At 44.7% G+C, this 27,089-nt stretch overlaps 1 protein-coding gene across 1 annotated transcript in view; it reads left to right on the forward strand.

The window, feature by feature from the left end:
* Positions 1 to 27,089, forward strand: part of NOL6 (nucleolar protein 6) — a 191,311-nt gene that overhangs the window by 139,091 nt on the left and 25,131 nt on the right. Inside the window, 1 exon segment of the mRNA XM_030191898.1 lies at positions 19,884 to 19,973. Coding sequence (XP_030047758.1) covers positions 19,884 to 19,973 — 90 coding nt within the window.

Genomic DNA, 27,089 nt, shown 5'->3' on the forward strand with positions numbered 1-27,089 from the left:
CCTACAGGCGCCTACACGGTTTGTGCGCATGCTAATTGTAGGCGCGCTAACGCGCCTTAGTAAAAAGGGCCCTTGGTTAGCTTTCTTTTTGAATAAGACCTGTACGGTCCATCCATTCTGCCCAACAAGATAAACTCATATGTGCTACTTTGTGTATTGACCTTGATTTGTATCTGCCATTTTCAGGGCACAGACCATAGAAGTCTGCCCAGCACTAGCCCCGCCTCCCACAACCGGTGCTGCCACGCAATCTCCGCTAAGCTTCTGAGGATCCATTCCTTCTGCACAGGATTCCTTGCCTGCCATGAGTGGGAAAGCGCGGGGTACAAATGTAACGAAAATAAAATAAATAAAAATTATCCCACGCATTTTTGAATTCTGTTACCGTTTTCATCTCCACCACCTCCCGCGGGAGGGCATTCCAAGTATCCACCCCTCTCTCCGTGAAAAAATACTTCCTGACATTTTTCTTGAATCTTCCCCTATCTATCTATCTATCTATCTATCTATCTATCATGGGTCCATAAGCAGTCTGCAAAAGTTAGAACTTTATTTTTTCACACAAAGTTTGGACTGTTTTATATTACAGATTGTTTGCTCTGTCAGAATTCTTAAAACCTTGTTTTTGGTGACTTTTAGTCACTTTTTCCCAGAAGTGTTCACACATTATGTGCCTCTGTTTTAAAACGGCATCAGCATTCTTTCTGGGGCAGTGAATATGGACTTATCTGAAAATTGCTTATGCAACACAGGAAAGACACAAATGTGTTTTGTTTTCCATGGAAGAGAGTTCGGTGTTGGGAGATACTTTCTTTTCTTTGTTGTTATATATGGTGAATCACCCTAGGGTTGAATAACCTGTTCTTTGTTCTGGAACAGTTTCATTCCTTTTTGGATACGAAAAAGCTGTCTGTGGTGCCAGCACCTCCAGGGAATTCCGGTAGTGGATATGGTTAAATTTGACTGGGAAGATGTATCACTAGAACCTCCTCCCCCTCCCCCCCGCCTCTTGTTTTCTTTTTTGAACTCCACTTTTGTTTTCTTCACCCCCTCTTAATTTTGCTTGTAGACTAATGTAGTAGTAGGATATTAGTATATATGCGTGGGATAAGCATAAAGGAATCCTGTGCCGAAGGAATGGATCCTCAGGAGCTTAGTCAAGATCGGGAGGCGGGGCTGGTGGTTGGGAGGCGGGGATAGTGCTGGGCAGACTTGTATGGTCTGTGCCAGAGCCGGTGGTGGAAGGTGTGGAGCTGGTGGTTGGGAGGCGGGGATAGTGCTGGGCAGACTTATACGGTCTGTGCTAGAGCCGGTGGTGGAAGGTGGAGCTGGTGGTTGGGAGGCGGGGATAGTGCTGGGCAGACTTATACGGTCTGTGCTAGAGCCGGTGGTGGGAAGCAGGACTGGTGGTTGGGAGGCGGGGATAGTGCTGGGCAGACTTGTATGGTCTGTGCCAGAGCCGGTGGTGGAAGGTGGAGCTGGTGGTTGGGAGGCGGGGATAGTGCTGGGCAGACTTATACGGTCTGTGCTAGAGCCGGTGGTGGGAAGCAGGACTGGTGGTTGGGAGGCGGGGATAGTGCTGGGCAGACTTGTATGGTCTGTGCCAGAGCCGGTGGTGGAAGGTGGAGCTGGTGGTTGGGAGGCGGGGATAGTGCTGGGCAGACTTATACGGTCTGTGCTAGAGCCGGTGGTGGGAAGCGGGACTGGTGGTTGGGAGGCAGGGATAGTGCTGGGCAGACTTATACGGTCTGTGCCAGAGCCGGTGGTGGGAAGCGGGACTGGTGGTTGGGAGGCGGGGATAGTGCTGGGCAGACTTGTATGGTCTGTGCCAGAGCCGGTGGTGGAAGGTGGAGCTGGTGGTTGGGAGGCGGGGATAGTGCTGGGCAGACTTATACGGTCTGTGCTAGAGCCGGTGGTGGGAAGCAGGACTGGTGGTTGGGAGGCGGGGATAGTGCTGGGCAGACTTGTATGGTCTGTGCCAGAGCCGGTGGTGGAAGGTGGAGCTGGTGGTTGGGAGGCGGGGATAGTGCTGGGCAGACTTATACGGTCTGTGCTAGAGCCGGTGGTGGGAAGCAGGACTGGTGGTTGGGAGGCGGGGATAGTGCTGGGCAGACTTGTATGGTCTGTGCCAGAGCCGGTGGTGGAAGGTGGAGCTGGTGGTTGGGAGGCGGGGATAGTGCTGGGCAGACTTATACGGTCTGTGCCAGAGCCGGTGGTGGGAAGCGGGACTGGTGGTTGGGAGGCGGGGATAGTGCTGGGCAGAGTTATACGGTCTGTGCCAGAGCCGGTGGTTGGGAGGCGGGGAAAATGGTTGGGAGGCGGGGATAGTGCTGGGCAGACTTATACGGTCTGTGCCCTGAAGAGCACAGGTACAAATCAAAGTAGGGTATACACAAAAAGTAGCAAATATGAGTTATCTTGTTGGGCAGACTGGATGGACCATGCAGGTCTTTTTCTGCCGTCATCTACTATGTTACTGTGTATATGGCCTTTATCTGCTGTTTTCTCTGTTTCAAATGCCAGTCTCTCTGGGACTGCAGATCTCCTGTGCCACAGTATTGCTAGGACCGCTGCTTTTTAATATATTTATAAATGATTTAGAGATGGGAGTAACTAGCGAGGTAATTAAATTTGCTGATGACACAAAGTTATTCAAAGTCGTTAACTCGCGACAGGATTGTGAAAAATTGCAAGAGGACCTTACGAGACTGGGAGACTGGGCTGCTAAATGGCAGATGACGTTTAATGTGAGCAAGTGCAAGGTGATGCATGTGGGAAAAAAGAACCCGAATTATAGCTACGTCATGCAAGGTTCCACGTTAGGAGTTACGGACCAAGAAAGGGATCTGGGTGTCGTCGTCGATAACACGCTGAAACCTTCTGCTCAGTGTGCTGCTGCGAATAGAATGTTGGGTATTATTAGGAAAGGTATGGAAAACAGGTATGAGGATGTTATAATGCCGTTGTATCGCTCCATGGTGCGACCGCACCTTGAGTATTGTGTTCAATTCTGGTCGCCGCATCTCAAGAAAGATATAGTAGAATTGGAAAAGGTGCAGCGAAGGGCGACTAAAATGATAGCGGGGATGGGACGACTTCCCTATGAAGAAAGACTAAGGAGGCTAGGGCTATTCAGCTTGGAGAAGAGACGGCTGAGGGGAGACATGATAGAGGTATATAAAATAATGAGTGGAGTGGAACAGGTGGATGTGAAGCGTCCACGCTTTCCAAAAATACTAGGACTAGGGGGCATGCGATGTAACTACAGTGTAGTAAATTTAAAACAAATCGGAGAAAATTTTTCTTCACCCAACGTGTAATTAAACTCTGGAATTCATTGCCGGAGAATGTGGTGAAGGCGGTTAGCTTAGCAGAGTTTAAAAATGGGTTGGACGGTTTTCTAAAGGACAAGTCCATAAACTGCTACTAAACGGACTTGGAAAAATCCAAAATTCCAGGAATAACATGTATAGAATGTTTGTACATTTGGGAAGCTCGCCAGGTGCCCTTGGCCTGGATTGGCTGCTGTCGTGGACAGGATGCTGGGCTCGATGGACCCTTGGTCTTTTCCCAGTATGGCATTACTTATATACTTATGTTTAGGTCACAAGACTGATCAGTTCTTCCAGAGGTAGATTTCACTATATGGAGTGTCAGGCTTTGCAGTAACAGCCAGTGGAAAAATGTTTCCTGCCAGTTGATGTACATATTATTATTATTATTTTTTTGCTAAGTGATTCCTAATTGTTTTTTTTTTTTGGCTTTGAATTCAACAAACCAGCAGTTTGTCATTTGCTTTCAGCATCAGTGGTGCCGGTAATTTAATTTTTTGACAGTTGAAAAGCAATCGCCCCTTCCTAGCTCTGATTTTCTTCTTAGGAAAGGCTGATTCACTTTCTCAGGGAGGATCTGTGAATGGCATTATGAAAGGATTAGGAGAGAAAATGACTGCTTGGCAGCTATGTTTCCAGTACCAAAAAATTTGCAAAGTTAATTATATCCTGTTCTGAGACCTTACCTCCGGAAGGATATAGATGAAATTGAGGGTAGTTCAGGGAAGTGTACAGAACATAAAATATTACACCGGTTCATGTCAGAGGTACATGAACTCCTGCAACTTATTGTTCTCCGCTTGGTTGTCATTATCGTTGCGTAATAAATCAAATTTCAATAAACACAGATATTTCCAACAATGGCTAATCAATGTCACAAGTACCCAGCAGGATACCAGATAGTAGTTTAATTCCTTGTGTAACCAAGAGATAAGCAGCTGCTTTCCCAAGTCTGCGTGACTAATAATAGTTTATAGACCTTTACTCCATGAAGTTGTCTAAACCCTTTTAAAACCCAGCTGCATAAACTGCTCTCATCACACCGTCGTCCAGTAACAAATTCCAGAATTTGTGTTGTCTGAAAAAGAAAAAAATAGTTCTCTCAGTTTGTTTTAAGTATACTACATACAGGCTTATTTTCGAAAGTGAAAGACGCCCATATTTCGACCCAAATCGGGAGATGGGCGTCTTTCTCTCATGGGCACCCAAATCGGTATAATCGAAAGCCGATTTTGGGTGTCTCCAACTGCAATCTGTCGCAGAAACGGACAAAGTTGACGGGGGCGTGTCGGAGGCGTGGTGAAGGTGGGACTAGGGCGTGTTTATCAGCCGAGGAGAGATGGGCGCGCTCAGCCGATAATGGAAAAAAGAAAGGCGTTTTTAGCGCAAATTTAGGTCACTTTTTCTGGACCCTTTCTTTTCATGAAAAAGTGCCATAAATGACCGGATGACCACCGGAGAGAATCGGGGATGACCTTCCCTGACTCCCCCAATGGTCACTAACCCCCTCCCACCAAAACAAAAGACCTTTAAAAACTTTTTTTTCCAGCCTGTATGCCAGCCTCAGATGTCATACCCAGCTCCATCACAGCAGTATGTAGGTCCCTGGAGCAGTGGAGCAGTTGTTAGTGGGTGCAGTGGACTTCAGCCAGGTGGACCCAGGCCCACCGCCCCTACCTTTTACACTTGTGCTGGTAAATGGGAGTGCTCCAAACCGCCCCCAAAACCCACTGTACCCACATCTAGGTGCCCCCCTTCAGCCATAAGTGCTATGGTAATGGTGTAGAGTTATGGGCAGTGGGTTTTGGGGGGGATTTGGGGGACTCAGCACCCAAGGGAAGGGAGCTATGGACTTGGGAGGTATTTTAATTTTTTTTTTAATTCTTACAAGTGCCCGGTTGGTGTCCTGGCATGTGAGGGGGACCAGTGCACTACGAATCCTGGCCCCTCTCACGACCAAATGCCTTGGATTTGTTCGTTTTTGAGCTGGGTGCCTTCGGTTTCCATTATCACTGAAAAACGATATCGCCCAGCTCAAATCCGCACAAATCCGATGCATTTGCCCGGCACAAACCGTATTATCGAAAAAAAAGATGGACGCCCATCTTTTTCGAAAATACAGTCTGTCCCGCCCCTTCACGTACCCGTTCTCGGAGACAGACGTCCATGGAGATGGGCGTTCGATTATGCCCCTCATAGTGACTTAATTCAGTCTTTTTACTCTTAGTATTCTTTGAAAAGGTAAACAACTGAACAGCTGTTCTTGATCTACCTCTTCCACTTCACTCACGGTTTGAGAGACCTCTGACATGTCACCTTTCAACTGTCTTTTTTTCCAGGCTAAAGAGCCCTCACTTTAGCCTGTCTTATAATTTGGTCTCCGTTCTTGGAACCTTTTCATGTTCCTCTATATCTTTTGAGGTGGCGTGACCAGAGCCACCCATAATGCTCAAGGTGCAGCAGAACCATAAAATGATACAGAGTCATTATGATAGTCTCTTTCCTCCCTTCCCCCCCCCATTTCACAATAAAACCCAGTGTTCTGTTTTTGCTGCTTTGACTGCTGTGGCACACTGAGCTGAGGATTTCACTACACAGTGAAACCTCGGTTTTCGTCGATAATCCGAAACCGATGAAAACCGAGGCAATTAACGAGGACGGCCAAAATTGGGAGAAGAACGTCCATCTTCTGAAACAAATTGGGAGATGGACGTCCTTCTTTTTCGACGAAATCCGAGGCAACTAACGAAAACCGAGACAAATTTCTCGTCGAAAAAATCAATGAAAACCGAGGTACTACTGTATTGCTCAGAAGGACACAAGGTTCTTTTCCTGGATGGTGAGCCTAAAGTGCTTTGGTTGAACCACAGAGAGGCGGTATATCAAATGCATTGCCTTTACCAATACCCTTAACCCAGCATTTTGTACTTAGTTTGCATTGTTTTTCCCTATGCATATCACTTTCCAATTGTCCATATTGAATTTAATCTACTGTTTAGACACCCAGTCTTTTAGTGGGGGAAGTTTACTAAGGTGCGCTAAGAGGCAAGCTTTTACTACACCTTTATTTATCATGGGATTCAGCAATCTGTGGTATCTCCCACAGGTAGTTGAATCCCATGGCACCTTGCTTGAATACCTTCTACTCCTATCAGAGTCTGATCTAAAGACCAACTTCGTAAGAGTTCACCTTAGAGCAGTTTAGTGCTTATCAGCGTGTAGAAGGTAAGCCCATATCTGGACAGCCTCTAGATTCACTTTATAAGAGGTTTGCCTTTGTTAAAGCCCCCTGTCAGACCTCCACCAGTGTCATGGGATCTAGAATCCAACTCCATCCTCCTAGGCCCATTTTTTTTCTCCAAATATTTTATTAATTTCCAAGAATACAAATAACAGGAAAACAATGATGGGAAAACATAGGAAGCAAGAAACACAACAGGTGGGAAAGGAAAAAAGAGAAAGGAAAGAAGAGAAAAAAGGAGGGGAAAGCATCCAGGTGTTTAACAAATAAGTCCTTTGTACTGGTTTAAGGTGTGGCCTGAATAGTTTGGAGGTAGTTGTCCAAAATAGGCTGCACTCTCATTCAGAATATATATAGTTTCATGTTAATCTGTGTTACGTCCTCGCTGTTGCGAGGCCCAGTTGACCAATGTTGGTTGCTGTTGGTGAGCCTGGAAGCTAGGGATTCCCCACTTGTGAGAATTGAAAAGCTTGCTTGTCCTTTGAAAGCTAAGTTACTTATTATGGCATGATACTTCTTCAGAGTTGTTTCGTGAGAAAAAAGCTAGTTCAAACCAGAGAACTTGTAACAAAAGGGAAGAACCTAAGATGATCCACGTACTGTTTGTAGTGCCCCTGTTCCTCCTTTCCTCCAGGGTATACATGTTCAGGTCGGCAAGTCTCTCTTCATACGTCTTGGAACGCAAATCCCATACCATTCTCGTAGCTTTTCTTTGCACTGCTTCCATTTTTTTAACATCCTTCGCAAGGTAAGGCCTCCAAAACTGAACACAATACTCTAGGTGGGGCCTCACCAACGTCTTATACAGGGGTATTAAAACCACTTTTCTTCTGCTGGTCACACCTCTCTCTATACAGCCTAGCAATCTTCTAGCTACGGCCACCGCCTTGTCGCACTGTTTCATCGCCTTCAGGTCCTCAGATACTATCACCCCAAGGTCCCTCTCCCCGTCCGTACCTATCAGACTCTCCCCGCCTAACACATACGTCTCCCTTGGATTTCTATTCCCTAAGTGCATCACTTTGCATTTCTTCGCATTGAATTTTAATTGCCAAACCTTAGACCATTCTTCTAGCTTCCGCAGATCTTTTTTCATGTTTTCCACTCCCTCCGGGGTGTCCACTCTGTTGCAAATCTTGGTGTCATCCGCAAAAAGGCAAACTTTACCTTGTAACCCTTCGGCAATGTCACTCACAAATATATTGAATAGAATCGGCCCCAGCACCGATCCCTGAGGCACTCCACTACTCACCTTTCCCTCCTCCGAGCGAACTCCATTTACCACCACCCTCTGGCGTCTGCCCGTCAACCAGTTCCTAATCCAGTTCACCACTTCGGGTCCTATCTTCAGCCCGTCTAGTTTATTCAAGAGCCTCCTGTGGGGAACCGTGTCAAAAGCTTTGCTGAAATCTAAGTAGATTATGTCCATAGCGCGTCCTTGATTTAATTCTCCTGTCACCCAGTCAAAGAATTCAATGAGATTCGTTTGGCACGATTTCCCTTTGGTGAAACCATGTTGTCTTGGATCTTGCAACTTATTTGCTTCCAGGAAATTCACTATCCTTTCATTCAGCATCGCTTCCATTACTTTTCCAATAACCGAAGTGAGGCTTACCGGCCTGTAGTTTCCAGCTTCTTCCCTATCACCACTTTTGTGAAGAGGGACCACCTCCGCCGTTCTCCAATCCCTCGGAACCTCTCCCGTCTCCAAGGATTTATTAAACAAGTCTTTAAGAGGACCCGCCAGAACCTCTCTGAGCACCCTCAATATCCTGGGGTGGATCCCGTCCGGTCCCATGGCTTTGTCCACCTTTAGCTTTCCAAGTTGTTGATACACACTCTCTTCCGTGAACGGTGCTCTATCCACTCCATTTTCAGGTGTACTTTTGCCAGTCACTTGCGGTCCTTCCCCAGGATTTTCTTTAGTAAAAACAGAACAAAAGTATCTATTTAGCAAATTGGCTTTTTCTTCATCATTATCTACATAGCGTTTCGCTGTATCTTTTAGTCTCACAATTCCCTTTTTAGTCTTTCTCCTTTCACTAATATACCTGAAGAAGTTTTTGTCTCCCCTCCTTACATTTCTAGCCATTTGTTCCTCCGCTTGCGCCTTCGCCAGACGTACCTCTCTCTTGGCTTCTTTCAGTTTCATCCGGTATTCCTCCCTGTGTTCCTCTTCTTGAGATTTCTCTTCAGGAAATCAGACCTGTCCTCTTGTATTAGATCAATGTAAGAATTTGTCCTGAGAATGTGCAGGACTGGAGCTCCCTCAGACCTCTCTAGAGGATAATTGTGTCACTTGCAATTACTTATACTTTCTTCTGGCAGCAGAGACTTCCTTACCCAGGTGCTGAGCTGGAGACACCGATATTGTTTACAAGAAAAACAGTCTGGTCTGTTCTCAGCATGTAGGGTGTCTGCCGTTTCTCATTCTTATTTTGTTATAGCGCAATACAGACTTCAGGGCGCTGATTGGTGGCCATGAGACTATGAGAATAGTCTGGTGTCATGAAATAGACCTGAAAAGTCAAGAGGATGTGTAAGATCACTTGGCCCCTAGTAGAAATTGCTGGGAGCCACAGCACTTACAAGGAAGTGTTGTGGTTTCTAAGGTTTATTTTTTGTTTGTTAATAAAGTGGTGTGGTTTCCTCATTAGCCTCGTTCTGTGCGTTGGAGTAGATTGTTTAAATATTATACATGTGGTGATATCCTTTTTATTGGACTAATCCATATCACATTTTGGGATTTTTTTTTTTTTTTTTAGGTTTGACCTCAAATCCCTTAAGTGTTATAGTAATGTAATAAATAACGGGAAATAAAGACCATTATGGTCCATCCAGTCTACCCAACAAGGTGATCAGAGTTGTACATGCAGCTCCATTCAGCTTACACTCCTTTGTGCCTTGAGTGAAGGTTATCTAATTTTGCTTTGACACCAAATACAAGCGATTATGGGAAGAAGAAAGGAATACATACTTCAGAGATAAGATAAAAGCTTCCCTAAATAAACCCAGAGAATTATTTCGTGCAGTGAACTACTTAATCGAGGGAAGGAAAGATGAGTTGGCTCAAAATGTGGATACTCAGGAGTATGCGATTTGGCTACATCAGTTAACACCAAAATGTCAAACTCAGAATCTGATAATCTAGTTATGCCAGCATCAAATGAAGAAGTAGCGGAGAATACTTGGAATTCATTCCACATGGTGGATGACAACATGATAGAGAAACTGGTGAAGAACCTATCATCCACCAGAGCTCAGATAGATCCTTGCTGTTTGATAATATTTAGATTGATGCTGGAGATAATTGTTCCCTTTATGAAAAATCTAGTGAATAAATCATTGCAGGAAGTTGTTTTGGTGGACTCACTTAAAGAGGTGACTGTCAAAGCATTACTAAAAAAAAATCTCTTGATGTAAGCATAATGAACAACTACAGATCAATTTCAGTCATACCGTTCTTTGCAAACATTATTGAGAAATCTGTGTTGCACCAACTAATGGAGTTTGTAGAAGAAAATCACTTGTTAAATGACTCATGTTGGCTTTCGACCAAACCATAGTGTGGAACTTTTGCTACTATCAGTGCTGGTCAAATTAAGGATTGGAATGGACCAGAACACTAATGTCTGCGTTGTTACACTTGATATTGCATCAGCATTTGACACTATTGACCCATCAGCTCCTACTCAACAAGTTGTCAGATTTTGACATTGGTAGACAAGTCCTACCCTGGTTTCTCTTGTACTTGAAGAAAAGAAGATTTCACGTCAAAGTACAGGACATAGTTTCTACTAGCTTCCCAATCACATGTGGTGTACCGCAAGGTTCAGCCTTCTCAGCAGTACTGTTTAACTTATCTATGGCGTCTCTAAGGACTGTCATCCAAGATCAACACATATCGTATAGAGTATACACAGATGTTGTACAACTCATTATCCCTGTCGACAAACATGATCAGGATCCAACTGTACAACTGAAGAATGTGTTTGACAAAATTGTGGATTGGATGAGATAGGCTAAGATGTCTTTAAATGTTGCAAAGACAGAAATAATGTATGTAGGTAGGACGCTGGACTCATCACTACCAGCAGTGTTTGACTATCAGGGTGAAGAAATGATTATGAAGCCCTTTCTCTGTAGTTTGGGAATCTTCTTAGATGCTAATCTGACAGTGCAAAAACACACGGACCATGTGATTTCAGCTTACATTTTTCAGCTTCGCATATTGAGCAAGCTGAAAGGTATGGTAACACCATCTGATTTTTGGACGATTGTGCAGAGCTTAGTAATGACAAAGATCGATTATTGTAACTCTCTATTTCTGGGAATATCATCATCCCAAATCCAAGCTCTGCAGGTCATCCAAAATGCAGCTGCCCGACTGATCACTGGAATCTCAAGGTCTGAACAATTACTCCAATATTAAAACAATTATACTGGCTTCCGGTAGCATACAGAGTTCAATTCAAGACTCTTGTACTGACTCATCAACGCTTATTTGGGAATGTTCAAGCCTATTTTCAAAATACCCTGCAATCATATAAACCAAAATGAACACTAAGATCCGAGACATCCCATCAGCTCTGTTTACCTCCTGCTAAATCGTATAATTACTTTGAGACAAAACTGTGGGCCTTCTCTATCACTGCCCCATCCACATGGAATGCTCGACCCGGATACCTGAGATCATGTGAAGACATTCAACAATTCAAACGGCTGCTAAAAACGCATCTGTTTGTGAAAGCCTTTTTGACTACATGAAGACTTAGCTGATTGACCCCTCTTTCTCTTTGTGTTTTTTGTTTTGTTTTTAATTTTCTTATTTTTAGGACCAGCCTAGAGGTCATGTGTTAGCTTAACTTACTTAGCAAGACTGTCATATGTTCAAGACTATGTATGTGAATATTGTTGCTTACCTTGGATAAAGGCAGGATATAAATGTAGTAAATAAAATATAGGGATCCTCTATGTGTTTATCATACATTTTTGAATTGTCAGTTTTTGTCCTCACGATCTCCCTCTAGCCATCTACCACCCCTTCCGTGAAAAAGCATTTCCTGAAGTTACTCCTGAGTCTACCATTCTTCAACCTTAATGTCCTCTAGTTCTACTGCTTCCCCATCTCTGAAAAAGATGTATTTGTATATTAATGCCTTTCAAGTATTTAACATCTGTATCATAACTCCCGTTGCCTCTTTCCTCTTTCCTCTAGGGTATACATATTCTTTGTCTCTTCTCATTTGTATTTTGGAGGAGCCTCACCAATGTTGTTACAGGAGTTTGAACAGCCCCTCTCTTCTGCTGGTTATGCTGCCTCTTTCTATGCAGTCTGGCATCTTTCTGGCTTTGGCCACTGTTTTATCACATTGGTTTGCTACCTTGAGATACTCGAACACTATTTTACCTAGGTCCCTCTCCTGGTCTGTGCATATCAGTCTCTTGCCCCTGTTACATACTGCTCCTTTGGATTTCTACTTGCCAAGTGCATCATTCTACGCTTCTTTGAATTTTGATTGCCCAACAGTCCAGTCTTCTAATTTTTTTTAGTTCAGTTCTCATGTCAAAAAATAAATAAATAAATAAATGTTGTCTACACTCTCTGGAATGCCCACTGTGTTGTAAATCTGTGTGTCACTGTGCAAAAAGACAAACTTTTTTTTTCTTCTAACCCTTCTGCAAAGTCACTCACAAATATCTATATTAATAATTCTCACCTGGAAAACATTCTGAAGCTTACTCTGTGGGAGGGAAACAGTGAAGGCTAAGCTGTCAGCTCACTCTCATGCACCACTCACTGTCACTCATAGACCCGCCCTCAGCCACGCCCCTTCCGGACATAATTTGCGACCCCAGCGTTCTAAATGAAGCCTACAAACCGGAAGTGTGAGGTGCCAGAGATATCCTTTTTGCCCATGGCTCAAAACCGGAACTTTGAGGTGTCCTGTGCCCCGCCCTCGCGCCAGAACGTGATGACGATGAGGGCGGAACACAGTCCACGAGCACACTCGATCTCCTCCTGCCCCTTGGTGACCATGGTTCAGATGGGACCCGCATCACATAGCGCGCAGGTGCCTGGAGGGGGCTTCGGGGCCAGGTGGGTCGCTGACGATGCGTATGTATGGGGTGCCAGGGCTGGAAACGCAATCTCTCCATGCCTGCACGGAGGTTGGGGGACAGCTGGGTCGCTGACGATGCATGCGGATGGGTGGGGAGGCTGCGTGCGCCAGCCCCCACGAGGATCGTTGCACACTAAAACCGGGGGTTGGGGGACAGCTGGGTCACTGACGATGGGTGGCGATGGCTGGGGAGGCTGCACACGCCAGGAGACACGAGCATCGCTGCACACCACAACCTTGCTAGCGCCCGTTTCATCTCTCCCAGAAACGGGCCTTTTTTACTAGTATTGAATAAAATTGGCCCCAGTAGTGAGGCACTTCACTATTCAGCTTTCTTTCCAAGTGAATTCCATTTAGCACCACCCTCTGTCAGCCAACCAGTTTCCGATCCAGTTCACCACTTGGGGTCTTAAGCAGCCCATTCAGTTTATTTATGAGCCTTCTATGAGCCACGGTGTCAAAGGCTTTGCTGAATTCCAAGTTGAGTGCATCTAGCACGTGTTCTTGATCCAGTTCTTTGGACACCCAGTCAAAAAAAGTAATCATTTGGCATGACTTTCCTTGAGTAAAACCATGTTGCCTCAGATATTGCAACCCATTGGATTTTAGGACATTTACTATCCTTTCCTTCAGCATTGTCTCTGTTAGTTTTCCACCAAAGTGAGGCTTACCGGCCTGTAGTTTCCCACTTCTTTGCCACCATTATTGTGAAGAGGGGGCAATTCCACTCGTCTCCAACCCTGTGGAACCTTTCCCGAATACAAGGATCTAGTAAACTAATTACATCTATTAAATAGTAAATTAACATGTCTTAACCACCAAAGCGGACTTTAAGAAGAATTGCCAGAATCTCTCTAAACTTCCTCAGTCTCCTGGTGTATCTCTTCGGCCTCATATGGCTTTCTTCTGTGAAAGGTGCGATATCTATTTTGTTCCCGTATATACCTTTGTTAGCTGACTGCAGTCCTTCTCGAGGATTTTCTTCCATGAACGTAGTACAGAAGTATTTGTTTAGCATGTCCACTTTTTTCACATCACTCTCCACATAGTAGTTCTCAGCATATTTCAGTTTTAAAGTTCCATTTCTAGCCTTCCTCCTATCTTCAACGTACCTGAAAAAAGTCTTGACACCTCTCTTAAAATCTGTATCCATTTTTTGTTCACCTGTGCTTTTTTTATGCACGTGGGAAGGAGGAACCCGAAATACAGCTATGTCATGCAAGGTTCCGCTTTAGGAGTTATGGACCGAGAAAGGGATCTGGGAGTCATCGTGGCTAGAACGTTGAAATCTTCCGCTCAATGTGCTGCGGCGGCTAAGAAGGCAAACAGAATGTTGAGTATTATTAGAAAAGGGATGGAAAACAAGCATGAGGATGTTATAATGCCGTTATATCGCTCCATAGTGCGACCGCACCTGGAGTATTGTGTTCAGTTCTGGTTGCCTCATCTCAAAAAAGATATAAAGGAATTGCAGAAGGTGCAGAGAAGGGCGACGAAAATAATAAAAGGGATGGGACGACTACCTTATGAGGAGAGGTTAAGACGGCTAGGACTCTTTAGCCTGGAGAAAAGGTGGCTGAGGGGGTGATATGATAGAGGTCTACAAAATAATGAGTGGGGTAGAGCGGACAAATGTGAAGCGTTTGTTTACGCTTTCTAACAATGATAGAACCAGGGGACACAAGATGAAATTAGAATGTGGTAGGTTTAAAACAAATTGGAGAAAGTTTTTCTTTACTCAGCGCGTAGTTAGACTCTGGAACTCATTGCCGGAGAAGATAGTGACGGCAGCTGGCCTTGCTGAGTTTAAAGGGGGTCTGGACAAATTCCTGAAGGAAAAGTCCATTGATCGTTATTAAATTTTGGGTTTTTGCCAGGTTCTTGGGGCCTGGATTGGCCGCTGTCGGAGACAGAGTGCTGGGCTTGATGGACCTTTGGTCTTTTCCCAGCGTGGCAGTGCTTACGTACTTATCAGCTGTATTTGTCTTTGAGTTTTTTTCAGGTATTCTTTTCTGTGTTCCTCTTCTAGTGTTTAACTATATTCCAATAATGCTACTTCTTTTTTGTCTGTATTTTTTTTCAGCCACTTGTTTGGAGAACCATATCGGTTTTCTTTTTTTTTTTCTCTTGCTTCGGTTTACTTTCCTTACTTAAAGATTTTATGCCATTTTAAAACCTCATTTTGGCTTGAACTACAGTCTTCCCACTTCTATGTCCTCCCACACAGTTCTCCCCCCCCCCCCTTTTTTACTAAAGTCAGCATGTTTGAAATCCAGAACTTTGTGTGTGTCTGCGCTCCGCTTTAGCTCTTATATCAACCCATAATGTGTGGTGATCACTGCTGCCTAGTTGAGCACCCACCCAGACATTAGACATAACGTTCTCCCTTTGTGAGTACAAGATCCAGTGTTGCAACCTTCCTGCATTGGTTCAGTAATCATTTGTCTGAGCAGAGTACTTTCAAAGACATCCACAATATCTCTATTTTCTGATTCAGCAGATGGAACATTCCAATCTGCATCTGGCTAGTTGAAATCTCCCAGCCAACAGCACCTCCCCTTGCATTCCCAGCTTTTGGACCTTTATGACCAGATCTTTATTCAGCTTTATCATAGTAGATGATGATGGCGGCGGCAGAAAAAGACCTGCATGGTCCATCCAGTCTGCCCAACAAGATAAACTCATATGTGTATACCTTACCTTGATTTGTACCTGCCTTTTTCAGGGCACAGACCGTACAAGTCTGCCCAGCAGTATTTCCCGCCTCCCAACCACCAGTCCTGCCTCCCATCTCCGGCTCTGGCACAGACCGTATAAGTCTGCCCTCCACTATCCTCGCCTCCCAACCACCAACCTCTCTTCCCCACCTGCTCCGCCACCCAATTTTGGCAAAGCTTCTGAGGATCCATTCCTACTGCACAGGATTCCTTTATGGACATCCCACGCATGTTTGAATTCCGTTACCGTTTTCATCTCCACCACCTCCCGCGGGAGGGCATTCCAAGCATCCACCACCCTCTCCGTGAAAAAATACTTCCTGACATCTTTTTTGAGTCTGCCCCCCCTTCAATCTCATTTCATGTCCTCTCGTTCTACCGCCTTCCCATCTCCGGAAAAGATTTTTTTGCGGATTAATACCTTTCAAGTATTTGAATGTCTGTATCATATCACCCCTGTTCCTCCTTTCCTCCAGGGTATACATGTTCAGGTCAGCAAGTCTCTCCTCATACGTCTTGGAACGCAAATCCCATACCATTCTTGTAGCTTTTCTTTGCACCGCTTCCATTTTTTTAACATCCTTCGCGAGGTACGGCCTCCACACTGAACACAATACTCCAGGTGGGGCCTCACCAACGACTTGTACAGGGGCATCAACACTTCCTTTCTTCTGCTGATCACACCTCTCTCTATACAGCCTAGCAACCTTCTCGCTACGGCCACCATCATTTGTGTTGGAGGTCTGTAGACCACATCTGTTTGGATAGAGTTTCTATCTTGTTTTTCCAAAACCATCCGTATTGTTTCTTCCTTTCCCCAGGCCCCCTGCATTTCAGCTGCTTTAATATTGTTCATTGCATACATCAATACTCTTCCACCGTTTCAGCCATATCTGTCCTTCCTAAATAGATTATAGCCCAGTATGGTTTTCCAGTACGTTTTTCCAAAAATACTAGGACTAGGGGGCATGCGATGAAGCTACAATGTAGTAAATTTTAAAACGAATCGGAGAAAATTTTTCTTCACTCAACGTGTAATTCAACTTTGGAATTTGTTTCCAGAGAATGTGTGCAAAGGCGGTTAGCGGAGTTTTAAAAAGGTTTGGATGGCTTTTTAAAGAAAAAGCCCATAGACCATTATTAAATGGACTTGGGGAAAATCCACTGTTTCTGGGATAAGCAGTATAAAATGTTTGTACTTTTTTGGGGATCTTGCATGGTATTTGTGTACTTTTTTGGGGATCTTGCATGGTATTTATGACCTGGATTGGCCACTGTTGGAAACAGGATGCTGGGCTTGATGCATCTTTGGTCTGTCCCAGTATGGCAATATTTATGTACTTATGCTTGTGTCCCATTCATGAGAATTATTGAACAATTTCTCTGTGATAGCAACACTGTCTAAGCCTGGCTTTATACTAAACTTATTGCTTAGAGTTTGAGTATTTGTGCTCACTGCTTTCCAGCAAAATAGAAGAGAGAGTGGGATGTTTGACCACAGAAACCAAACACTGGAAAGGTGGATTCTTCAAGAAACAAACATTTATTAAATCAAAAGACTCGACACAAACGTTGTGTTTCGGCCGCTAGGTTGTTGGTTTTTTGTTCTTTTTTTTTAAGCTCTCTTATGACTCCTGGCAGTGGCTGTTGTCTGAAGTTACCAGTGCAAGTCAGGAGGTGGAAACAGGAAGTGATTAGACTGAGCTTTCACAATCCACTTTGGCAGACCTTATTGGCTTAGTAATTTTCACTGTACAGCTTGGTGTGATTGAAATACCTCATCAGACATTGGGGCCGACTCTGTGGTTGCTGTGGGTGCTTGAGCACCCCCAATATTGAGAAAAATTCCTTGTTTGTGTTCAGGGGGAGGTCATTTCCATTGGGCTTAGTAACCCCAATAATTTTGAAAAGTTGACTCCTATGTTATCAGATGCCGGGGTTGGTAAATGAAAGGATCAGTAAAAGCATTGATGGGGCCATATAGGACTCTAGAGTGTGATGCTTAGCTTAAATTTTTGATCTGTGTGGAGTAGACATGCTAAGAGTGCAAATGACTCCAGTAGCTCACGAACTGCAGTACCTGTAGTGGAAGGGTAATAGTGGTTAGAGCAGTGGACTAAAAGCCAGGGAAGGAATGCTCTCCCGCGGGAGGTGGTGGAAACGAAAACGGTAACGGAATTCAAACATGCGTGGGATAAACATAAAGGAATCCTGCTCAGAAGGAATGGATCCTAAAGAGCTTAGACGAGATTGGGTGGCAAAGCCGGTGGCGGGAGACGGAGATGGTGCTGGGCAGACTTATACGGTCTGTGCCAGAGCCGGTGGTGGGAGGCGGGACTGGTGGTTTGGAGGCGGGGATAGTGCTGGGCAGACTTATACGGTCTGTGCCAGAACTGGTGGTGGGAGGCGGGGCTGGTGGTTGGGAGGTGGGGATAGTGCTGGGCAGACTTATATGGTCTGTGCCAGAACTGGTGGTGGGAGGCGGGACTGGTGGTTTGGAGGCGGGGATAGTGCTGGGCAGACTTATATGGTCTGTGCCAGAACTGGTGGTTGGGAGGCGGGGATAGTGCTGGGCAGACTTATACGGTCTGTGCCCTGAAAAGGACAGATACAAATCAAGGTAAGGTATACACAAAAAGTAGCACATGTGAGTTTATCTTGTTGGGCAGACTGGATGGACCGTGCAGGTCTTTTTCTGCCGTCATCTACTATGTTACTATGTTACTTCAGTCTGTCTTCTCCCACTTAACCCTCCTTTGCCTCAGGTACGGAACGCAGACTGTAAGTCCTCTTGGGCAGAGAAATAATCACTATATCTACCTATATGTAATTTGCCTTGAATTCAGATTTGGAAAGTCAATCATATCTTTAAAAAATTAAAAGAAAAAGCCTGATCATACGTTGAATAGCTGTGGAAAAAATGGACAAGACCAGCACAAATTCACTGGAGATTGCTGCTGAGGTTGGGTTGTGATATGGTGAAGGGACAGAAGAAGTCTGGAAATGGCATGAAGGTGCTGATCAGTCACCCATTTCTCCCCTCCACCCAACCTGGCCCTGTCAACGTAACCACAAGCTTGATTGGCAGAGGCACTATGTTAGAATATGGCAGGTTCTGATTGTATGTAGAAGGTAAAAGGAAGAAGGAAAATGGAGAATTGGTTAAAGAGAAATATGAAAAACATTACTCCTCTGGGAAATGAACTGGTGGGATGTGTGAAGGAGTGTACAACAGATCACTAGTTCGCCGCACCTCAAGAAAGATATAGTGGAATTGGAAAAGGTGCAGCGAAGGGCGACTAAAATGATAGCGGGGATGGGACGACTTTCCTATGAAGAAAGACTAAGGAGGCTAGGGCTTTTCTGCTTGGAGACGAGACGTCTGAGGGGAGACATGATAGAGGTATATAAAATAATGAGTGGAGTGGAACAGGTGGATGTGAAGCGTCTGTTCACGCTTTCTAAAAATACTAGGACTAGGGGGCATGCGATGAAACTACAGTGTAGTAAATTTAAAACAAATCGGAGAAAATGGTTCTTCACCCAACGCATAATTAAACTCTGGAATTTGTTTGCGGAGAACGTGGTGAAGGTGGTTAGCTTGGCAGAGTTTAAAAAGGGGTTGGACGGTTTCCTAAAGGACAAGTCCATAAACCGCTACTAAATGGACTTGGGAAAAATCCACAATTCCAGGAATAACATGTATAGAATGTTTGTACGTTTGGGAAGCTTGCCAGGTGCCCTTGACCTGGATTGGCCGCTTTCGTGGACAGGATGCTGGGCTCGATGGACCCTTGGTCTTTTCCCAGTGTGGCATTACTTATGTACTTATGTACACCTTAAGAGACACAATAACTCCAACTTATCTTAACAGGAAAGGAAGTTAGGACACAGTGGGTCCCAAGGTTAGAGTTGAAACCCAGGCCCAGAGTAAAGAAGGGTTGCTCCAGATGGGGAAGAGAACCCCAGAGAATATGCCAAGACTATTCAGGACCGTACCGAGCTATGGTTGGTACCCCATGTGATTCACCCAGTGACATTCCCACCCCCATCCTGCCTGCTTCATCACCATCAATGTGAGGTGGTCTGGGAGCAACTTTTGCACCCTTCCTTATTTGCACCCTTGGCACAGTACTGAGACTGCTAATATTGAATCTTTTTTGAAGCCAGCAAAAGTATGTCAGGCCTTTTCATATTTCTGGTCCTTGATTAAAGATTTTAGTGTTCTGAACCTTGCCTTAGCCTATTTGCTATTGTTACATAGTCCAAAACCTAGTTCACTTCTTCACACTCGCACAGTGTGTTAACAGGGATGGTAATTAGGAGGATGGTACGTGAAAGTGTGCTATTTCAAATAATCCCTTGGTTGAAGTCCATTGATTTGACAAGGCAGATTTATAATCCATTTAATCTGTGATTTGGAAGTGAATCTGATATTTTTTGCTCCCCCCCCCCATGCCTTCCCTTTCAGATTCTACAACGTATGGTCATGCTGTCCTTGGAATCTGTGAACACTTTGGAGAAACAGCTGATGGACCCCTTAGGAAGCCATGATGTAAAGGTAATGATAGTGGGAACCAGAAAGTGTCAGGTACTGTGTAAGGTTCAGGTTTGGGAAGGGGGTAGGGGAGGGCAATTAACCTGCTGAACTTGCTAATTTGCAGTTTTCTCTCTGGACCTTTTGCTGTGTGCTGCCCCCCACCCCAGTTGGTATAAATTCTTGTTGCGCACGGGCATACACAGCAAAGGGAAGAGTCTGGGGCATGCCACTGCCAGCGCCTTCTACAATGGGACATTACTTTTCAAGGTACGTTGAGGGGAGGGGGGAGTGGGTAGATGCTGGAGAGGGGAGGGGGTAAGAGATACTGGACATGTTTTTGGTGGGGGGGGGGGGGGGGGAAGAGTGTTTTTATTTATTTATTTGCTGCATTTGTATCCCACATTTTCCCACCTCTTTGCAGGCTCAATGTGGCTTACATTATGCCGCAATGACAATTGTCATTAACGGTGTGAGAAGAGCAAAGTATTGATACAATTAAGGTACATTAGATATCAAGAAAATTAGAAACAAAGAAATAATTAATACATCTCGGATAGTCAAAATATGAGATAGAGTATGGTGTTAATAACAGTATGATTAAAGTAATCAAATTAGGAGTTCAATGTTGATTAGCTTTAATACAGATGTGATAGTGGGTCTTTACGAAGGAGTCTTATTGTAGGTCTCGTTGAATAATTTAGTTTTCAGAGATCTCCGGAAGACTGTCAGATCGTGTGTTGTTTTTAAGGGATTCGGTGGTGCATTCCAACATTGCGCACAGATGTAAGAGAAGCTGGATGCATATAATGACTTGTATTTAAGTCCCTCACAGTTAGGGTAGTGGAGGTTTAAGAAAGCCCGTGCTTAGGTTTATGAGGTATTTCCTATACCACCTCAGTTAATATTTACAGGTAGGGCAGAAACACACACTCAGAAGAGAGAAAGCACGTGTCCAGTGCAGGCAGGCACCATGATTAAACAGCTCCGCCCAATTGTTGATAATCAAATGCAAGGTTGGAAAAAGTTAGGTTTTCAGAAGGAGTTCCGAGCAAAGGTTGAAGGTGACACTCTTTATGCAGCGTGCTCTGAGCTAGTGCCTCAGTGGCTCACTTGTTAAGCCAGCCCTGTAGGACTAGTTTTGGGTGACTATTTTATAAAGGCACTTAGCGCCTGTGTTGCCTTCTTAAAATAGTCTTAAATTAGGTGCTTTTTCTTAACTTGAACATAAGCATCTTTTTAGAGAATTACCCCATAAATATTGCATTCCTCCCTTCTCGCTTGAAATTTGGATGGTCAGGAACACGTTCTTGTCATTCTGCTTGTACTTGTTGCACGTGAAACATGTTACGCGCTACAAGAAAAGCCCCAAAACATTTGATCCATTACCCCTAGAACAGGGAAGGGAAATGTCCCTGTTGATGATTTATTTGGAAGGTACTTCCCCCCCCCCCCCCCCATACGCCCCCTACCAACTTCAGGTTTGCTTATTATAAGTTCAGCCAAATTTTAGCCATTTGTACCTGCTCGGTATGTGAGTGCGTTGTGGAAATAAAGGTATTGGAATTGAAGAAAGTCTGGGACAAGCACAGAGGATCCTTAATTGCAGAGAGGTGAAGTGAGTTGGCAATTTGCACACACGTTTCTTTAGGAGAGACGAAGGATAGGCTTGTTCCTGGCATTTACGTTTCACCTTTTTTTTTTTTTTGGAAGAGAGGAGAACAAAGAAGGTTGTTCAAGACCCCCGAGGCAGGCCTTTGGGCCGAAACACGGCCGTGTCGGGTCGTTTTTTTATAGAATTAAGCATTTTTGGTATCCTCATTCGTCTTCCTCACTTTTTTGTTCTATATCTCACGGTATCGTGAGGGTTTTTACCTCCTTTTTGTCCTGTGAGGTGAAGGTAAAGCCAGAGATAAATTAAGATCAACAGTTTGCACCAAAGAAAGGTACAAACTGCGTGTGTTTTGAGGTCTTTATCTGCTGTCTGTCTGTTTTTGTATTGTGTTTCTATGAATCTCTTGTCTCTTGCAGGGAGAAGGAAAATAAAATTCTGTGAGACTTTTATATTGAAACAAACATTAACATAGTAAGTGATGGCAGATAAAGACCTGAACGGTCCATCCAGTTACACTCATTATCAATTCATGATTAAACTAGCAATGAATATAATACTTGATCATAGTCGTTCTTTGGCATTTCTAGGACGTGGAATGTAGAAATCCGCCCGGCACTGCCCTTACGTTCCAGCTACTGGAGTTTCTGTCGAAACCCACTCCAGTCTTATCTGTATCTGTCTTGTCATTTGTGGAACACAAGTGTAAAAGTCTGCCTGGCACTGGCCTCCCGTTGCAGCTACTGAAATTGCTCTCGAAGCCCTCTCCAGCCCATCCATCCTAAACCAGAGTGCCCGGCCTTAGTTCTTCACAGCTGGAGTCGCCATCTAAACGCCACTTGACGCATGAACACGCATGCAGCCGTTTAAGTTTTTTGGATTTTTTTTTTATATACCATCCATTTTCTAATTAGAGATCCTCTGTGTTCATCCCACGCCTTTGGAAATTCCCCGACAGATTAAAGTGTGATTCTGCTTTGTGCTTTCAGTAAAGATGATTAAATCCACATGATACTGCCAGGTTTCTTCAGTTTGCATCGGGTAAATCAGAGCTGGGTCAGCAAGGGCTGCCATTCTCGCTCTTCTTTGCTCTTCAGTGACCTGGAAGGGGTCATCCTCTTTCTGGGAACTGTGAGGCTTTCTGCAGAGTAGGCCAGCCTGCATGGATAGCACTGCTGAAAGTTTCTTCTGACTATTCCCCAACATTACATTATACTTCTTTGTATTCTATTGTACCATTTATCTGCCTTAATGCAATACCACTTGTAATTCTCTATCCGGAAATGGCGACCGCTAATACAGCATAATGTAAGCCACAATGAGCCTGCAAATTGATGGGAAAATGTGGGATACAAATGCAATAAATAAATAAAAAATTAGCCATAAAATGCTGGGGTAGAGCAATAGTATTCCACCCAGCTACATGGCTAGATTCAGCCATTATAATTTTAGCTAAGCAGGAGTGGAGGAGTAGCCTAGTGGTTAGTGCAGCGGACTCTGATCCTGGGGAACTGGGTTCGATTCCCACTGCAGCTCCTTGTGACTCTGGGCAAGTCACTTAACCCTCCATTGCCCCTGGTACAGAATAAGTACCTGAATATATGTAAACCGTTTTGAATGTAGTTGCAAAATACCACAGAAAGGAGGTATATCAAGTCCCATTTCCCTTTCCTATTGGAGATTCTACATGGAATGTTGCTACTATTGAAGATTCTAGATGGAATGTTGCTACTATTGAGATTCTGTTGCTACTATTTGAGATTCTACATGGAATGTTGCTATTCCACTAGCAACATTCCATGTAGAAGCCTGCAGGCTTCTGTTTCTGTGAGTCTGACGTCCTGCACCTCAGACTCACAGGAACAGAAGCCTGTGCGGCCGGATTGCTGATCTGCAAGGGCGGGCTTCTACAGTGGTGGAAATAAGTATTTGATCCCTTGCTGATTTTGTAAGTTTGCCCACTGACAAAGACATGAGCAGCCCATAATTGAAGGGTAGGTTATTGGTAACAGTGAGAGATAGCACATCACAAATTAAATCCAGAAAATCACATTGTGGAAAGTATATGAATTTATTTGCATTCTGCAGAGGGAAATAAGTATTTGATCCCCCACCAACCAGTAAGAGATCTGGCCCCTACAGACCAGGTAGATGCTCCAAATCAACTCGTTACCTGCATGACAGACAGCTGTCGGCAATGGTCACCTGTATGAAAGACACCTGTCCACAGACTCAGTGAATCAGTCAGACTCTAACCTCTACAAAATGGCCAAGAGCAAGGAGCTGTCTAAGGATGTCAGGGACAAGATCATACACCTGCACAAGGCTGGAATGGGCTACAAAACCATCAGTAAGACGCTGGGCGAGAAGGAGACAACTGTTGGTGCCATAGTAAGAAAATGGAAGAAGTACAAATGACTGTCAATCGACAAAGATCTGGGGCTCCACGCAAAATCTCACCTCGTGGGGTATCCTTGATCATGAGGAAGGTTAGAAATCAGCCTACAACTACAAGGGGGGAACTTGTCAATGATCTCAAGGCAGCTGGGACCACTGTCACCACGAAAACCATTGGTAACACATTACGACATAACGGATTGCAATCCTGCAGTGCCCGCAAGGTCCCCCTGCTCCGGAAGGCACATGTGACGGCCCGTCTGAAGTTTGCCAGTGAACACCTGGATGATGCCGAGAGTGATTGGGAGAAGGTGCTGTGGTCAGATGAGACAAAAATTGAGCTCTTTGGCATGAACTCAACTCGCCGTGTTTGGAGGAAGAGAAATGCTGCCTATGACCCAAAGAACACCGTCCCCACTGTCAAGCATGGAGGTGGAAATGTTATGTTTTGGGGGTGTTTCTCTGCTAAGGGCACAGGACTACTTCACCGCATCAATGGGAGAATGGATGGGGCCATGTACCGTACAATTCTGAGTGACAACCTCCTTCCCTCCGCCAGGGCCTTAAAAATGGGTCGTGGCTGGGTCTTCCAGCACGACAATGACCCAAAACATACAGCCAAGGCAACAAAGGAGTGGCTCAGGAAGAAGCACATTAGGGTCATGGAGTGGCCTAGCCAGTCACCAGACCTTAATCCCATTGAAAACTTATGGAGGGAGCTGAAGCTGCGAGTTGCCAAGCGACAGCCCAGAACTCTTAATGATTTAGAGATGATCTGCAAAGAGGAGTGGACCAAAATTCCTCCTGACATGTGTGCAAACCTCATCATCAACTACAGAGGACGTCTGACCGCTGTGCTGGCCAACAAGGGTTTTGCCAACAAGTATTAGGTCTTGTTTGCCAGAGGGATTAAATACTTATTTCCCTCTGCAGAATGCAAATAAATTCATATACTTTCCACAATGTGATTTTCCGGATTTAATTTGTGATGTGCTATCTCTCACTGTTACCAATAACCTACCCTTCAATTATGGGCTGCTCATGTCTTTGTCAGTGGGCAAACTTACAAAATCAGCAAGGGATCAAATACTTATTTCCACCACTGTACATGGAATGTTGCTCGTGGAGGAGTAGTCTAGTGGTTAGTGCAGTGGACTTTGAGCCTGGGGAACCGAGTTCAATTCCCACTGCAGCTCCTTGTGACTCTGGGCAAGTCACTTAACCCTCCATTGCCCCAGGTACAAAATAAGTACCTGTATATATGTAAACCGCTTTGAATGTAGTTGCAAAAACCTCAGAAAGGCGGTATAACAAGTCCCATTTCCCCATTCCCAAGAGTAAAGAAACAATTGGTATTACATAAAGAACAAGTGTAACATAATAGATATAAGCAATTCGGTATATAAGAAAACAGTCAGAATATCAGGTAAGTAGTGATGTGTTAGAATTCCTGTTATTGATTACTATGATATGCCTTGTTGAAAAGAAAAGTCTTTAGTGATTTTCGAAAGTTGATTAGGTCGTGAATAGTTTTCAGGTCAAGTGGCAATGCATTCCGCAGCTGCGTGCCTATGTAGGAAAAGCTGGACGAAACAGTGTGACGAGGCGGTGGCCCTAGCTAGAAGGTTGTTAGGCTGTAAAGAGAGAGGTGTGACCAGCAGAAGAAAGGGGGTGGTGATGCCCCTGTATAAGTCGTTGGTGAGGCCCCACCTGGAGTATTGTGTTCAATTCTGGAGGCCGTATCTTGCTAAGGATGTAAAAAGAATTGAAGTGGTGCAAAGAAAAGCTACGAGAATGGTATGGGATTTGCGTTACAAGACGTATGAGGAGAGACTTGCGGACCTGAACATGTACACTCTGGAGGAAAGGAGAAACAGGGGTGATATGATAAAGACGTTCAAATATTTGAAAGGTATTAATCTGCAAACGAACCTTTTCCGGAGAGGCGAAGGCAGTAGAACGAGAGGACATGAAATGAGATTGAAGGGGGGCAGACTCAAGAAAAATGTCAGGAAGTATTTTTTCACGGAGAGAGTAGTGGATGCTTGGAATGCCCTCCCGCGGGAGGTGGTGGAAACAAAAACGGTAACGGAACTCAAACATGCGTGGGATAAACATAAAGGAATTCTGCTCAGAAGGAATGGATCCTAAAGAGCTTAGACGAGATTGGGTGGCAAAGCCGGTGGCGGGAGACGGAGATGGTGCTGGGCAGACTTATACGGTCTGTGCCAGAGCCGATGGTGGGAGGCGGGACTGGTGGTTGGGAGGCGGGGATAGTGCTGGGCAGACTTATATGGTCTGTGCCAGAACCGGTGGTGGGAGGCGGGGCTGGTGGTTGGGAGGCGGGGATAGTGCTGGGCAGACTTATACGGTCTGTGCCAGAGCCGATGGTGGGAGGCGGGACTGGTGGTTGGGAGGTGGGGATAGTGCTGGGCAGACTTATACGGTCTGTGCCAGAACCGGTGGTGGGAGGCGGGGCTGGTGGTTGGGAGGCGGGGATAGTGCTGGGCAGACTTATACGGTCTGTGCCCGGAAAAGGACAGGTACAAATCAAGGTAAGGTATACTCAAAAAGTAGCACATGTGAGTTTATCTTGTTGGGCAGACTGGATGGACCGCGCAGGTCTTTTTCTGCCGTCATCTACTATGTTACTATGTTATGTGTTCGTTTGTATTTTAGACCTTTACAGCTTGGGAAGTGAAGACCCAGGAATGTGCTTGCTGATCTTTTAGCGTTCCTAGGTGGCAAGTCAATAAGGTCTGACATGTAGACAGGAGCCGGAGTTATGTGCATAGCAGCTGAATAATGCTGCAATGAGTGGCTACTCAGTAATCACTTTAACTCTGAAAATCAAGATAATTTATAAATATCTCTGTAAAAAAAAAAAAAATCCTGAAATGCCAGTCATGTACCAAAAATCACCAATTACTAAGGTGTCAGTACACGAAATCATAATATGCAACCGACTGAAGCAGATGGTAAAACTCACATGGAGTAGAGTCTCAGGGACCACGCAGTTGGCATCTTTGATGCGCGGATAACATCGTGCTGCTTCAGATAAGTGTGACATTGTGAGTAATGAACAGTGATACCTGTAGGGTGAACTGATAAATGTAAAAGATTGTTTCAGA

Source organism: Microcaecilia unicolor, chromosome 2, assembly GCF_901765095.1.
Source record: "Microcaecilia unicolor chromosome 2, aMicUni1.1, whole genome shotgun sequence".
NCBI lineage: Eukaryota > Metazoa > Chordata > Amphibia > Gymnophiona > Siphonopidae > Microcaecilia > Microcaecilia unicolor.